Below are 14,703 nucleotides of genomic sequence, written 5' to 3'. Positions count from 1 at the left end.
ATTAGGAACAAACTAAAGAATTGTCCTTCTAAAGCTAAACACATGCAATTATGAATTACATGCCCTAAATTAACCCCTATTATTATAGACCTTAAAGCTTCAATATGCAGAAATCACTTTGCCATTAGCTGGTTGCAAAAATTCTAATATTTCGCCTAATTTCAGTTTATGTGACAAAACAAGCAATGCATAGTGTAGAGAATCATTATACCACCTAAACCGCTGTGAAATATACAGTATATATGAATTTATTATTTTTTACCTCCCCCTTTTCTCCACAATTTCATGATATCCAATTGCGATCTCATCGCTGCAACTCCCCAACGGGCTCGGCGAAGGTCGAGTCATGCGTCCTCTGAAACATGACCCATCTAACCGCGCTTCTTAACATCCGCCTGCGTAACCCAGAAGCCAGCTGCACCAATGTGTCGGTGGAAACACCATTCAACTGACAACTGAAGTCAACCTGCGGGCACCCTGCCTACCACAAGGAGTCACTAGAGCGCAATGAGCCAAGTAAAGAGCCCCGGGCCAAACCCTCCCCTAACCCAGACGACGCTGGGCCAATTGTGCACCGCCCTATGGGACTCCAGGTCATGACACAGCCTGGGATCGAACCTGGGTATGCACTGACACCTCAAGCACTGCGATGCAGTGCCGTAGACCGCTGCGCCACTAGGGAGGCTGTGAAATATATTTTCAATAACCAAACATATTGTATTTCCAGCTGTTTTAAGCTGGGGTAAAATACGCAAAAATTCAAAGAAATAATGGGAAACATAGAAACAGCGCATATAGAAAAGATATACCGCTTCTTAGACTTGCTTTCAATGGGAATGATAGATCTATAACTAACAATTCTATGTTAATTTGGTCGGGTCGCCCCGATTACTGCCATTAGGGTATGTGAACGATTAACTGGGCACTTGAGCCTATAAAAAAGAAAAGGATATTTCTTCTACAATTCAAATAGATATTCTCATTGTTCCCACACCCATCTGCCAGCAGCACAGTAAAATCTAAGAGCTCTGAGGAAAAAGTTGATCTCAGTGTCAATGTCGGCTATAGGGCCTAAGCTAATCGAGACAATTTGGGGCAGTGATGATGATTCTGTTAACTTGTGGGTATTTCGGCATTATTTCACAATCAAGATGCTGTATTCCATGTTGTTGGTGCTTAATTACTGGGGAGATCACAATCATTCACCGGCTCTGTGATGTTGTTAGGCGTATGCACGTGTTTTTAGACAGTCCAATGTCATACAAAGTGCTGCAGATCTGGGTTTGAGAAGCACCCTGCAATCAGGCACCATTCGTTTCTGTGGGATGGGCTGGAAATCAAGGAGTAACTGGCAGCCAAAGCAACAACACACTTCAGCAGTTGCTGCCAGCAGTTGGCATGGCACAGCAAACCATCAGGCTGTAAAAACGCATACAATTCTCTAAAATTGAAAACAAGTGCACAGATGTGTGTACCTGTTTCGCTTCAATGGCAGAGGCATGTCTGGAAAACTTTATGAATGAGTGCAGGCAGAGACTGGTAGAGGGGCTATTACTAAACCAATTACATAACCGGCGATGTGTGTAGAATGTTCCGTGACATGCGGTCTGCCTACCCTGTGATAATTATTGAAAAATAACTAATGAAAAATACATAAATATTTTTTTTTTAATCAATAATACTTTTGTACACTGTATACATAGCATCGAGGCAAAGTTGCTTCCTGTTTCAGTCAAGTCTTTGGTCCCGTTCGCGTGGGTCAAACAAAAACACTAATGATTGGTTGACACTACAGGTGATGGCTACAAGTTGCAGCTGGTGAGGAGCAACTGTAGAAAATTGCAGTTTAAACTTCATGACCTTTGACCACATGGTTATGGTAAAGTTCATGTGACATGTAGGCCCTAGTCGAACATTTTTATCCCTATAATGCAACTCATTTTGAAAGGCGGCGACTTGACAAAGTGATCTACTAAAACGCCCAATATGTCCCATTCATTTTCATTGCGCTCAAATAATAAATGCGCATGGGAAAGGCAGTGTTCTCACCTACCAACGGACGTCACACGTAGTCTGCCTTTTGGCTGTTACATCCGTTTTACTGCCAACTAAAAGTAAACTGATCAGGGTGGCTAACATATTGCATCCGAAACAGTTTTAAACGTGTGATTTTCTAGCGTAACGGGGTGATAAGTGATGGAAGACCACTTCAAAGGAAGGGCCAGAAAATCGCATGATCATTTCAATCTCAGTGCTATCGTCGGAAAGACTGACCTCATGGTGGTTTCAAGACATTGGGAAAATGACGAGGTCAAATCATGACGTCAGTGATCTTCAAGTCAGAAAGTCAGAGTTTTATAAAGATGCCAAAGGTACCGATTTGCAATTCCGGGTTAGATGACCTTTCAAAACGAATTTTCCCAGTCATAGCTCGTTTTAATTTTGGGGGAGTTACCAGTTGTCTTGAACGCACTGAAGTCAGAGATGTCCGAGGTCCCAGTTGTTCTGAGCGCGGCATCAGACCTCACCGCATGTCACTGGTATTGATGTATATGTGCGTGTGTGAGCACGTCGTGTTAGCGTTAAATTATAAAGATAGAACGTTTTGTGACCACACTTCATGTGAGTGATGGAAATTCTGTCCTCCCTCAGCCTCGAACCTGCGCACACAACTCGGAGATGCTTCCTTTTCACGCAGGTCTATATTGCAATAGACACACAACATATCACAGAACTAAAACGCACAGAAATAGAAGCACAAAGCTGCTTATCATTGGCTACAATAGCCCTTTGTGTAAGGGCTATACATAGGCTAATAACAGAGCTGGGAAAGAGAACACGCCTGAAAAACGGAAACAAAGTTCCGCTCAAGTCCCAAAAATGATTTGCAACAAAAACTGATACAGTAGGTAGGCTATATCAGAGACGTATGTAGTAACATTGTATCTTTTCTTGAGTCGACCCAGAAACAGCAACACCGCCGGCTTCACGTTGCTCAGCAGCGGCAACAGCTGTGAAAATCCAGCTGCGCACGAGTTTATTGCAGTAGCCTTTGTAGGTCGGTCAGCGAATGATACGCTGTAGCCTAATAAAGGTGGGTGACTAATATCCCGAACTTTCCTATCAAACGTTGATTGTCAGATATACTAAAAAGCATCTTACCTTCTGATACGCCAACTGAAGATAGTTGTACGGGATTCGTCTCTGGAAATCCTGGTTGACATCCTCGCTGACTTTGTGCATGGACTGCGTTCCAACCTTCTCTTCAATGCACTCGTTTTGACAATTTGATCGTCGGAGAACCACGTCAAAGAACTGCAGGTCCATGTAAACAGAATCAAACGGGTGCTGGTCCTGGCACCTCAGTCGACATCGGACTTTAGTCTGGCGGACCTCTGCGTAGCTGCTGAGCGCTCCCTCCATGAATCGCACTACATCTTTATAGTCACTTCTGTAAAAGGCGTCGACGGCATTATTGTATAAAAGGTCGTAGGGCTCCAACGAACCATATGAGGAAGACAACAAGAGCGCTTGAAGGACAATTGACAAGATACTACTAATGGAAAAGTGCACATCCATCTTTTTGTCGTTAGTTATCTTTGGTGGGACACTACTCACGCGCACTAGCTTGCAGTTTGTACAAAATCCTCAGTCATATAATACAATTACCATGGGCGGCTTGCGGAGTCCAGATAGAATGTGACAGTCAAGTAAGAGTTGAAAATGAAGGTTTGTGTCCCATTAAATGCGTCCTTTGGTAGATGTTGCGGGCGGCGGTGGGGCGGAAATTGGACTACTTCAGTCAGGGACACATTTTCTGTAATGACCCCCCTCACACACACACACACACTCACACACACACACTAACTCCTCCCCCTCTGCTATGAAATGAATGGTCATAACATCTCACTGAGTTCTTATGATATTTGCCGTGTCATTAGACACAATTGTAAAGCTACTACGTTTATGAATTGCGCTATGGCACTACACGAATAACAGTTGTATCATAGCAACAATCAGCCTAAATCTATAGGCTAGGCTACTTCACAAGAAAAAGTATAAATCCTATCTGGATGAAATGTTTGAAGTGTAGTCTATACTAGTAAACACACAGGGTAGAGTGTAACTAACTACTGTTCAGTTTTAGAGGTGTTATAGTACTGTTGTAACTGTTATCTTATTGGGCTACACTGCAGGCCTACCCTCTAGATATTACCATACACAATTTTGAAAATGTTAAATGGGACTCACTTTTTATTCTTTTTCTTTTTACATAAATCATTTTCTTTGAGAGATCGAAGGATGCCTGGAGTACCTCATATCACCTTTCGCAACCCTCTCAAAATGCCCAATCACTGGATATTGTCTCCCCCTGCAGGCCCTAAATAGTCATTCTAGTACTTTCTGGTACTATCTGCAGAGCGTCATTACTTGCTCTTATGAGAAATACTTAAATTATATTATTTCCCCCTTTCAACAATTTCTTACTAGACAGCATATTATGTGAATCAAATCAAACATGTTTGGTATGGGAAATTATAACTTAACATACCACAACATGAGCCATTGTGATACACTACATGACCAAAAGTATGTGGACACCTGCTCGTCGAACATCTCATTCCAAAATCATGGGCATTAATATGAAGTTGGTCCCCCCTTTGCTGTAATAGCAGCTTCCAGTCTTCTGGGGAGGATTTCCACTTGGAACATTGCTGCTGGGACTTGCTTCCATTCAGCCACAAGAGCGTTAGTGAAGTCGGGCACTGATGTTGGACGATTAGGCCTGGCTCGCAGTCAACGTTCCAATTCATCTCAAAGGTGTCCGATGGGTGTAAAGTCAGGGGTCTGTGCAGGCCAGTCAAGTTCTTCCACATCGATCTCAACAAACCATTTCTGTATGAACCTCACTTTGTGCAAGGTGGCATTGTCATGCTGGAACAGGAAAGAGCCTTCCCCAAACTGTTGCCACAAAGTTGGGAGCACAGAATCATCTACAATGTAATTGTATGCTGTAGTGTTAATATTTCCCTTCACTGGAACTAAGGGGCCTAACCCGAACCATGAAAAACATCCACAGACCATTATTGCTCCTCCACCAAACTTTCCAGTTGGCACTATGCATTGGGGCAGGTAGTGTACTCCTGGCATCGGCCAAACCCAGATTTGACTGTTGGACTGCCAGATGGTGAAGGGTGATTCATCACTCCAGCGAACGCGTTTCCACTGCTCCAGAGTCCAATGGCAGTGAGATTTACACCACTCCAGCCAACGCTTGGTATTGTGCATGGGGATCTTAGGCTTGTGTGCGGCTGCTCAGCCATGGAAACACATTTCATGAAGCTCCAGACAAACAGTTCTTGTGCTGACGTTGCTTCCAGAGGCAGTTTGGAACTCGGTAGTGAGTGTTGCAACTGAGGACAGACGATTTTTACTCGCTATGGGTCCCGTTCCGTGAGCTTGTGTACTACCACTTCGCGGCTGAGCCGTTGTTGCTCCTAGACGTTTTTACTTCACAATTACAGCACTTACAGTTGACCGTGGCAGCTCTTGCAGGGCAGAAATTTGATGAACTGGCTTGTTGGAAAGGTGGCATCCTATGACGGTGCCACATTGAAAGTCACTGTGCTATTCAGTAAGACCATTCTACTGCTGTTTGTCTATGGAGATTGCATGGCCATGTGCTCGATTTTATACACCTGTCAGCAACGGGTGTGGCTGAAATAGCAGAATCCAATCATTTGAAGGAGTGTCCACATACTTTTGTATATATAGTGTATAAACTGTCCCATGGGCTGGGCGATATACCATATTTTACTATAAAGCCCTTTTTTCATCAGCAGATGTCCCACAGTGCTTATACAGAAACCCAGCCCAAAACCACCAAAGAGCAAGCAATGCAGCTGCAGTGGCTAGGAAACACTCCCTAGAAAGGAAGGAACCTAGGAAGAAACCTAGAGAGGAACCAGGTTCGGAGGCGTGGCCAGTCCTCTTCTGACTGTGCCGGGTGGAGATTATAAGAGTACATGGTCATTAAGGCCAGGATGTTCTTTAAGATGTTCAAATGTTCATAGATGACCAGCAGGGTCAAAGAATAATCACAGTACTTGTAGAGGGTGCAACATGTCAGCACCTCAGGAGTAAATGTCAGTTGGCTTTTCATAGCCGAGCATTCAGAGGTCGAGACAGCGGGTGCTGGGCGAAGGTGGGCACTGCTGCCTTGTACAGGTGGACCTGGTCGTAAAGGCTGTTGAAGTCCAGGGTGGAGTGGTGAGCCAGGTAAACATTTGGTTTTGAGGCACAGTCACGGGAAATACTTGCGTTTACCCGCTGTATGGTAGTAGGGTGGAAGTCTTTTCGTGGTAACAAGATGGAGATAACCACTTGTAGAAGAAGCTTTTTCAATCACTCCCTTGAGTGCTGTGGCCACCCTTTCCTGCTGTGCTCTCAGGTCCTTTGTGCCTGTGTATTATTATGTGGCTGGGTGACCCTAGTTGATCCTCAGACAGAAGGTCTAAGGCGCACTGGGTGTTTGGACACCAGAGTTTAGACACTGTGTTTGGGAAAAAGTTTATTTTCTTGTATATATTTCCTCTTTGAGTCCATAAGGAGTATCTCTCTCTCTCTCTCTCTACATGCCGCTTTCCACAGAGACCCACCCCGCCCCTTGTCACTCAAGGAGCGCAGTTGTTGTTTCTCAACCACGAGACCATGCGTTCGAGTCCGAGTCTTTCTGATGAGCCCCATCATTTGGCTCCGTTCACGTAAAATAGCCGCATCATTTGGCTCCCAACCAGCTCCTCATTCAAAATGCTTGAAAATCTCTCATGTAAAGGCCAGAAAGTAGGCTACCATTATGCTAGATTGTGATATACACGTTCAAATACATTTTTTTTACCTGACCAAATTATTAGAATGGCTGCAAAAAAAAGGAATATGTTATGCACTGCAAAAATTAGCGTGGACCAGAATCCCATGCTCTCCCTACTCCCTACTATTTATTGTTTCTACAGTGAGGTTTACCATCTTGAGATCACGATTTTGTCATTTATTTGTAGATAATCGTTGTTTGAATATCAAAAGGCAGCAGTAGCAGTACCGTACGTAAATCAGCGAGCCGAGTGAACGAGCCGTCCGTCCGCGAAGCGGCCCGAGCAGTCCAACCTGCTACAAGATGAAGCGGCCCGACCAGAGGTACCTGCTGCAGAAAGGTGACATTTTTACATGACTTTCTGTAGCTAACTTAGCTAGATCTTCTGTCTGGCTGGTGCGTATTGACTGAGTAGGCTAATAATGAACTACAGTTACTCTAAATGGTTACCTATCTGGCTCTTTGTATAGCTATTTCTTATACATTCAAGACAACAATATCCAGCTAAGCTATAGCCAATGCTGATATTGTGTGTGTGTGTGTGTGTGTGTGGGTTCAGAATGTTCCCGCAGGAGAAGAACACAGTGTGGCATCTGTGCAGATCACCATGAACTTTATCCAGTTACACCAGCCAATAGAGTAAGTTACAATCAGACTTTTTATTGGCGTGGGTGTAACTCATGAACCTATTTCCCTGCTTACTGAAAGGCAGATGTAGAAAAAGCATAATGGTGAGGATCCTACATTGAATTGCTACAACAATTGGCCTACTTTTCTGAATGCAAACCTAACACCTTTTCAGGGGGGCTGATCAATGATACGGGAAAGTCTGACATTACTTGTTTACTGATCCCCCCCCCACCACTCTCTCTCCCTCTCTCTCATTCACAGGACCATTCACACATTCCAGTCACTCAGCCCTATCCAGAAGCTCTCAAGGTCCTACACTACTTCCTCCTACAACACCCTAATGAGAAGCAATACGCCTGGCCCCATGACTGTGTGTTTGCATATCTCTCTAACTCTGGTACCCTACCGTGCTGAGGCAATCTGACTCTGGAACAGTATTACACCCTTTTTAAAAATTGAATGCTCAACATTGATAATTCATCTCTCTCTCTTTCTGCAGTCCTCACAGTTCACTCACTCAGATGGTATGTCAGCTGGTTGATGGCACCCGCAGGCCTGTTTGAGGGGACAACTGGACAGAACCTATCAGAACGCGTGAACCTCAGCAGAGACCCTCCTCTCCTTCCCTGTATTTCAAGGAAAGACCCTTCTTTACACTTCCTGTTTGGCATGATGCTCTCAAGGTGTGTCTCTTTCTCATGTTGAGTGGTATTACCTATAGATGACTCCTTGACACTTGCATATAGTTTCCCTCTGAATTGGTGTCCACATCAGGCTATTTTCTTATTACCTGTGTGTTAGAATACTGAATCCCTTTCACATAATCTGAATGATCCCTCGACTGTCACCTGTTCTCTTTCTCTCCAGGGGAAGTTGCTTTGCTGTTGGCACCAATCCCACGCTGCCAGACAACATCAACGACTTCATCCCCTTTCATCCTGAACTCTGCCAACTCTTGTTCAACTTTGATTCAATCAGTTTAATTAAATGTTTACAGTCGCTTCAAGTGTGCTTTTTTTTTTACTGAAAGTTGACAGATGACACTTGTATGGAGTTTGACATTTCAAAGGGTAACTTGAAGCATAAACCCCATTTCCCAGTTGGTTTTGGCTCAGTAAAACACATCAAACCCTGTCCTAATTTCAACAATGTGTACCACGTGGTATATCTGGTATTTTTTTGTAGTACATTTAGCTCATTTGTGCCCTTGGTCTGGAAACTCTCCTATTTTCAGACCGATTTTCAACTTCAGTATCCAAAATGTTCTGGCTGCTCCCATAGGATATAGTAATTCCAAAAGTGTACAAGGCTGGAAGAAGGGCTTAGGTATAAAAGCTATAGTATGGTATTTGTCATCAGAATTTAGATGGGCACTATGCTGGCCCAAAGGTTCCATGGTCACAAAAAAGCTAGATTATGAATCCGAATGTGATGGGAATATTCTACCACAATTCATTTGACCAGGATAACAGAGGACCTACTGCCTGACGCCTCTGGATCTGCAAATAGATACAGAGAGGATATTGTCTCAACACTCACCCTCCAATCGGTGTCGGCAACTCGATAGCATTGGAAATTACACCCTTCATGTACTGAGCAAATGTCAAAATTAATGAAATGCCCTTCATTTCCATTGCAAATGTTACTTTGATGTTTGTGATCAACATTACGAATGTAAGAGTGGTAATGAAATGTATTACAGTGGCAGTATTTTTATGATCCAGCAGATGGCAGTAATTCACCTTCAATAACTGAGCAGCCCTAATGAGTAAGGGCAGAGAGCAGGAGGTTTAGGCTTGAGATTCAAAGGCCTTGAGTTCACACAAAATGTGCCTACTATCCAGGGTTTCCCAAACTTGGTCCTCGGGACACCAAGGGGTGCACGTTTTGGTTTTTGCCCTAATAATACACAGCTGATTCAAATAATCAACTAATCATGTGGAAGACTACTGGATATGTAGCTTCTTCCAACTCACTGCAGTTAGCCAGTAAATTAGTCTAGGTTACATTTTGCTGGCATTGTTTCAAAGCACTTTTAACCTGATTTGATGTTTAACTTTGGTACAATAATACACTGAGTCCACCGTGATATGGAATAATGGTTTATTCGACACATACATGATGTCACGTATACTCCCTCTCCGGCCTCTAGGTCATCAGGCTGCTGATTATCCCGCACACCTGTCACCATCGTCAAGCGCACCAGCGCCTCATGACACTCACCTGGACTCCATCACCTCCTTGATTATCTTCCCTATATCTGTCACTCCCCTTGGTTCTTTCCTCAGGTGTTATTGACTCTGTTTCGTATCGGCGCATTGTTTATTTATTAAAACACTCACTCCCTGTACTTGCTTCCCGACTCTCAGCGCACTCGTTACACATGAACACGTACACTACCAGTCAAAAGTTTGGACACACCTACTCATTCAAGGGTTTTTCTTTATTTGACTATTTTCTACATTGTAGAATAATAGTGAAGACATCAAAACTATGAAATAACACATATGGAATCATGTAGTAACCAAAACAAGTGTTTAAACAAATCAAAATATATTTGATATTCTTCAAAGTAGCCACCCTGTGCCTTGATGACAGCTTTGCACACTCTTGGCATCCTCTCAATCAGCTTCATGAGTAATGCTTTTCCCACAGTCTTAAATGAGTTCTCACATATGCTGAGCACTGCTTTTCCTTCACTCTGCGGTCCAACTCATCCCAAACCATCTCAATTGGGTTGAGGTTGGGTAATTGTGGAGGCCAGGTCATCTGATGCAGCACTCCATCACTCTCCTTCTTGGTCAAATAGCCCTTACACAGCCTGGAGGTGTGTTTTGGGTCATTGTCCTGATGAAAAACAAGTGATAGTCCCACTAAGCACAAACCAGATGGGATGGTGTATTGCTGCAGAATGCTGTGGTAGCCATGCTGGTTAAGTGTGCCTTGAATTCTAAATAAAGCATAGACGGTGTCACCAGCAAAGCACCCCCATACCATAACACCTCCTCCTCCATGCTTCACACATGCAGAGATCATCCGTTCACCTACTCTGCGTCTCACAAAGACACGGCGGTTGGAACAAAAAAATCTCAGATTTCTACCGGTCTAATGTCCATTGCTCCTATTTCTTGGCCCAAGCAAGTCTCTTCTTATTATTGGTGTCCTTTAGTAGTGGTTTCTTTACAGCAATTCAACCATGAAGGCTTGATTCAAGCAGTCTCTTCTGAACAGTTGATGTTGAGACGTGTTTGTTACTTGAACTCTGTGAAGCATTTATTTGGGCTGAAATCTGAGGTGCAGTTAACTCTAATGAACTTATCCTCTGCAGCAGAGGTAACTCTGGGCCTTCCTTTCCTGTGGCGGTCCTCGTGAGAGCCAGTTTCATCATAGTGCTTGATGGTTTTTGCGACTGCACTTGAATAAACCTTCAAAGTTCTTGAAATGTTCCGTATTGACTGACCTTCATGTCTTAAAGTAATGATGGAGGCCTGTTGGCGTGTAGGTCCTCACCAGACATCACCGGCAACAACGTCGCCTATGGGCACAAACCCACTGTCGCTGGACCAGACAGGACTGGCAAAAAGTGCTCTTCACTGACGAGTCGCGGTTTTGTCTCAACAGGGGTAATGGACGGATTCGCGTTTATCGTCGAAGGAATGAGCGTTACACCGAAGCCTGTACTCTGTAGCGGGATCGATATGGAGGTAAAGGGTCCGTCATGGTCTGGGGCGGTGTGTCACAGCATCATCGGACTGAGCTTGTTGTCATTGCAGGCAATCTCAACGTTGTGCTTTACAGGGAAGATATCCTCCTTGCTCATGTGGTACCCTTCCTGCAGGCTCATCCTGACATGACCCTCCAGCGTGACAATGCCACCAGCCATACTGCTCATTCTGTGCGTGATTTCCTGCAAGACAGGAATATCAGTGTTCTGCCATGGCCAGCGAAGAGCCATTGAGCAAGTCTGGGACCTGTTGGATCGGAGTGTGAGGGCTAGAGCCATTCCCCCCAGAAATGTCCGGGAACTTGCAGGTGCCTTGGTGGAAGAGTGGGCTAACATCTCACAGCAAGAACTGTCAAATCTGGTGCAGTCCACGAGGAGAAGATGCACTGCAGTACTTAATGCAGCTGGTGGCCACACCAGATACTGACTGTGATTTTGACCCCCTCTTTGTTCAGGGACACATTATTAAATTTCTGTGAGTCACATGTCTGTGGAACTTGTTCAGTTTATGTCTCAGTTGTTGAATCTTGTTATGTTCATAAAAATATTTACACATGTTCAATTTGCTGAAAATAAACACAGTTGACAGTAAGAGGACGCTTCTTTTTTTGCTGAGTTTAGTAACCCCAGGTGTAAAATAGTAAATAATGGCTACTTCTCAAAAAGTATTACATTGTCAAGAGTAGTTAAACAAGGTTGTCCACTATCGGCATATATATTTATTATGGCCATCGAAATGTTTAAAATCAGATCCAACAATAATATCAAGGGGCTAGAAATCCAGGGGCTTAAAAACAAAGGTGTCATTGTACGCTGGCGATTCATGTTTTCTTTAAAATCCGCAATTTGTATCCCTGCACAGCCTCATAGAGGACCGAGATAATTTGTCTAACCTCTCTGGTTTATACCGAATTATGATAAGTGCACCATTTTATGTACAACTTTTACATTACCGTGTAGTTTACCAATAAAATGGTCCGATGGTGAATTGGACAAGTGGACTCAGTATTCATATCCCGAAATAAATAAATGATGTCACTCCAATTCATTTCAATATAAATTTTCCCAAATTAGATAATATGCTGCTACCATGGAAGGGAAAACACCTATTTGTGGAAAAATCACCCTGATTAATTATTTTGTCATATCCCAGTTTACCTATTTTCTTATGGCCCTGGCTAGACCTGTTTTTAAAAATGATATGATCAAAAAAGATTCCACTTTATTTGGAACGGCAAGCCAGACAAAATTAAAAGGGCCTATTTATATAATGAATAAGAATTCGGAGGGCAGAAATGATTAAATATTAAAGCATTGGACCTCTCACTAAAGGCTTCAGTCTATCCCTAAATCCGAAAGGGTTCTCTAGCAGATTGGTGAGAATGGCTCACTGCGTGTTCAAGAATGGCCTTTTCTGGGGCCTCCCGAGTGGCGCAGTGGTCTAAGGCATTGCATCGCTGTGCCACTAGAGATCCTGGTTCGAGTCCAGGCTCTGTCGCAGCTGGCCGCGCCCGGGAGACCCATGGGGCGGGGCACAATTGGCCCAGCGTCGTCCAGGTTAGGGGAGGGTTTGGCCGGCAGGGATGTTCCTGTCACATCGCGCACTAGCGACTCCTGTGGTGGGCCAGGCGCAATGCACGCTGACACTGTTGCCTGGTGTACGGCGTTTCCTCCGACACGGTGGTATGGCTGGCTTCCGGGTTAAGCGGGTGTTAAGTCAAGAAGCAATGCGGCTTGGCTGGGTTGTGTTTCAGAGGACGCACGGCTCTCAACCTTTACCTCTCCCGATGGGACAAGACTGTACCTACCAATTGGATACCACGAAAAAGGGGTAAAAAATAATTACATAATTCAGATTACAACCTTACAACTTTCGGTTATTTGAAAAGGAAATAATCTCCAAAATATCCCTATTTTTAAAACATAGAATGGGTGCAATTTCAGTTTAATCCACCAGAAAAGACAGAACAAATATTAGAACAAATATTATGGTTAAACTCAAATATACAAATGTATTAACTTTTTAAAATAAATTTGTAAATTATATCATAAATAGGACTGGTGGAGTTATGTCACATATGCAGTTAACAAAAATGTAAAAGCAGACATTGAATACCCCTTTAAACATGGTGAAGCTATTAATTACCCTTGGATGGTGTATCAATACACCCAGTAACTACAAAGATGCAAGCGTCCTCCGTAACTCAGTTGCCGGAGAGGAAGGAAACCGCTCAGGGATTTCACTATGAGGCCAATGTTGACTTTAAAACAGTTATAGTTGATAGGAAAAAATGAGGATGGATCAACAACATTGTAGTTACTCCACAATACTAACCTAATTGACAGAGTGAAAAGAAGGATGCTTGTAGAAAATAAAAATATTCCAAAACATCTATCCTGTTTGCAACAAGACACTAAAGTAATACTGTAAAAAATGTGGCAAAGCAATTTACTTTTGTCAAGAAAACAAAGTGTTACATTACTGAGTACCACTCCTCATATTTTCAAGCATAGTGGTGGCTGCATCATGTTATGGGTATGCTTGTATATACGTTAAGGACTGGGGAGTTTTTCAGGATAAAAAAGAAACGGAATGGAACTAAGAACCGGCAACATTTTTAGGAAAACCTGGTTCAGTCTGCTTTCCACCAGGCACTGGATGTCACACCGTGATCTGTTTCACCTGTCTTGTGCTTGTCTTCACCCCCCCCACCAGGTGTATCCCATTTGTCCCCATTATCTCCTGTGTATTTATACCTGCGTTTTCTGTTGCCAGGTCGTTTTGTCCAGTCAAGACCTACTAGCATGTTCCGTGTTTCCTGTGCTCTAGTTTTAGTTTTTCTTAGTCTTCCCAGTTCTGACATTTCTGCCTGTCCTGACCCTGATCTCGCCTGCCATCCTATACCTGCCTGACTCTGATTGCCTGCCTTGACTAACCTTTTGGCTGCCCCTTCTACTATAATAAAGTCGGAGACTCATACCATCCGCCTCCTGTGTCTGCATCTGGGTCTTAACCTGAGTACTGATAGTACGAACTGAACATGACTGACCCAGCAGACTCGGACCAGCTTCGCAACACCGTCTCCTCCCAAAAAGCCACCATTGGAAGACATAAGGAGTTACTTCAAGGTCTTATGGAAGGATACCAGACCTTGGCGGAACGCCATGACCATGCATTCAATACATTGCTGGAGCAATTCCGCGGATTGTCTGTTAGGCAGCCCGCCACTACAGTAACCCCCCAGACTGTTAGTTACCCCACTCTCTTCTCCCCAATCTACTCCGGCTTCCCAAGAACCCCGCTTACCTCCTCCTCCGGAGCACTACGCTGGAGATCCAGGATCCTGCCAGGCATTTCTCTCCCAGTGTTCTCTCATCTTTGAGCTACAGCCATCTTAATTTCCCTCAGATCGCTCGAGGATAGCATACTTGATAACTCTGATGTCTGGGAGGGCTCTCGCCTGGGCTACGGCGGCGT

General features: G+C 43.9%; 1 protein-coding gene across 1 annotated transcript in view; it reads right to left on the bottom strand.

Moving 5' to 3' along the window:
• Positions 1–3,829, bottom strand: part of LOC139540719 (prolyl 3-hydroxylase 2-like) — a 101,259-nt gene extending 97,430 nt beyond the window's left edge. The window contains exon 1 of the mRNA XM_071344627.1: positions 3,163–3,829. Coding sequence (XP_071200728.1) covers positions 3,163–3,579 — 417 coding nt within the window. The 5' untranslated portion in view covers positions 3,580–3,829. The remainder of the gene's footprint in view (positions 1–3,162) is intronic.
• Positions 3,830–14,703: the final 10,874 nt, after the last annotated feature.

This window comes from Salvelinus alpinus, chromosome 16 (assembly GCF_045679555.1).
Source record: "Salvelinus alpinus chromosome 16, SLU_Salpinus.1, whole genome shotgun sequence".
Classification (NCBI taxonomy): domain Eukaryota; kingdom Metazoa; phylum Chordata; class Actinopteri; order Salmoniformes; family Salmonidae; genus Salvelinus; species Salvelinus alpinus.
This window is presented reverse-complemented; position numbering and strand designations above follow the sequence as displayed.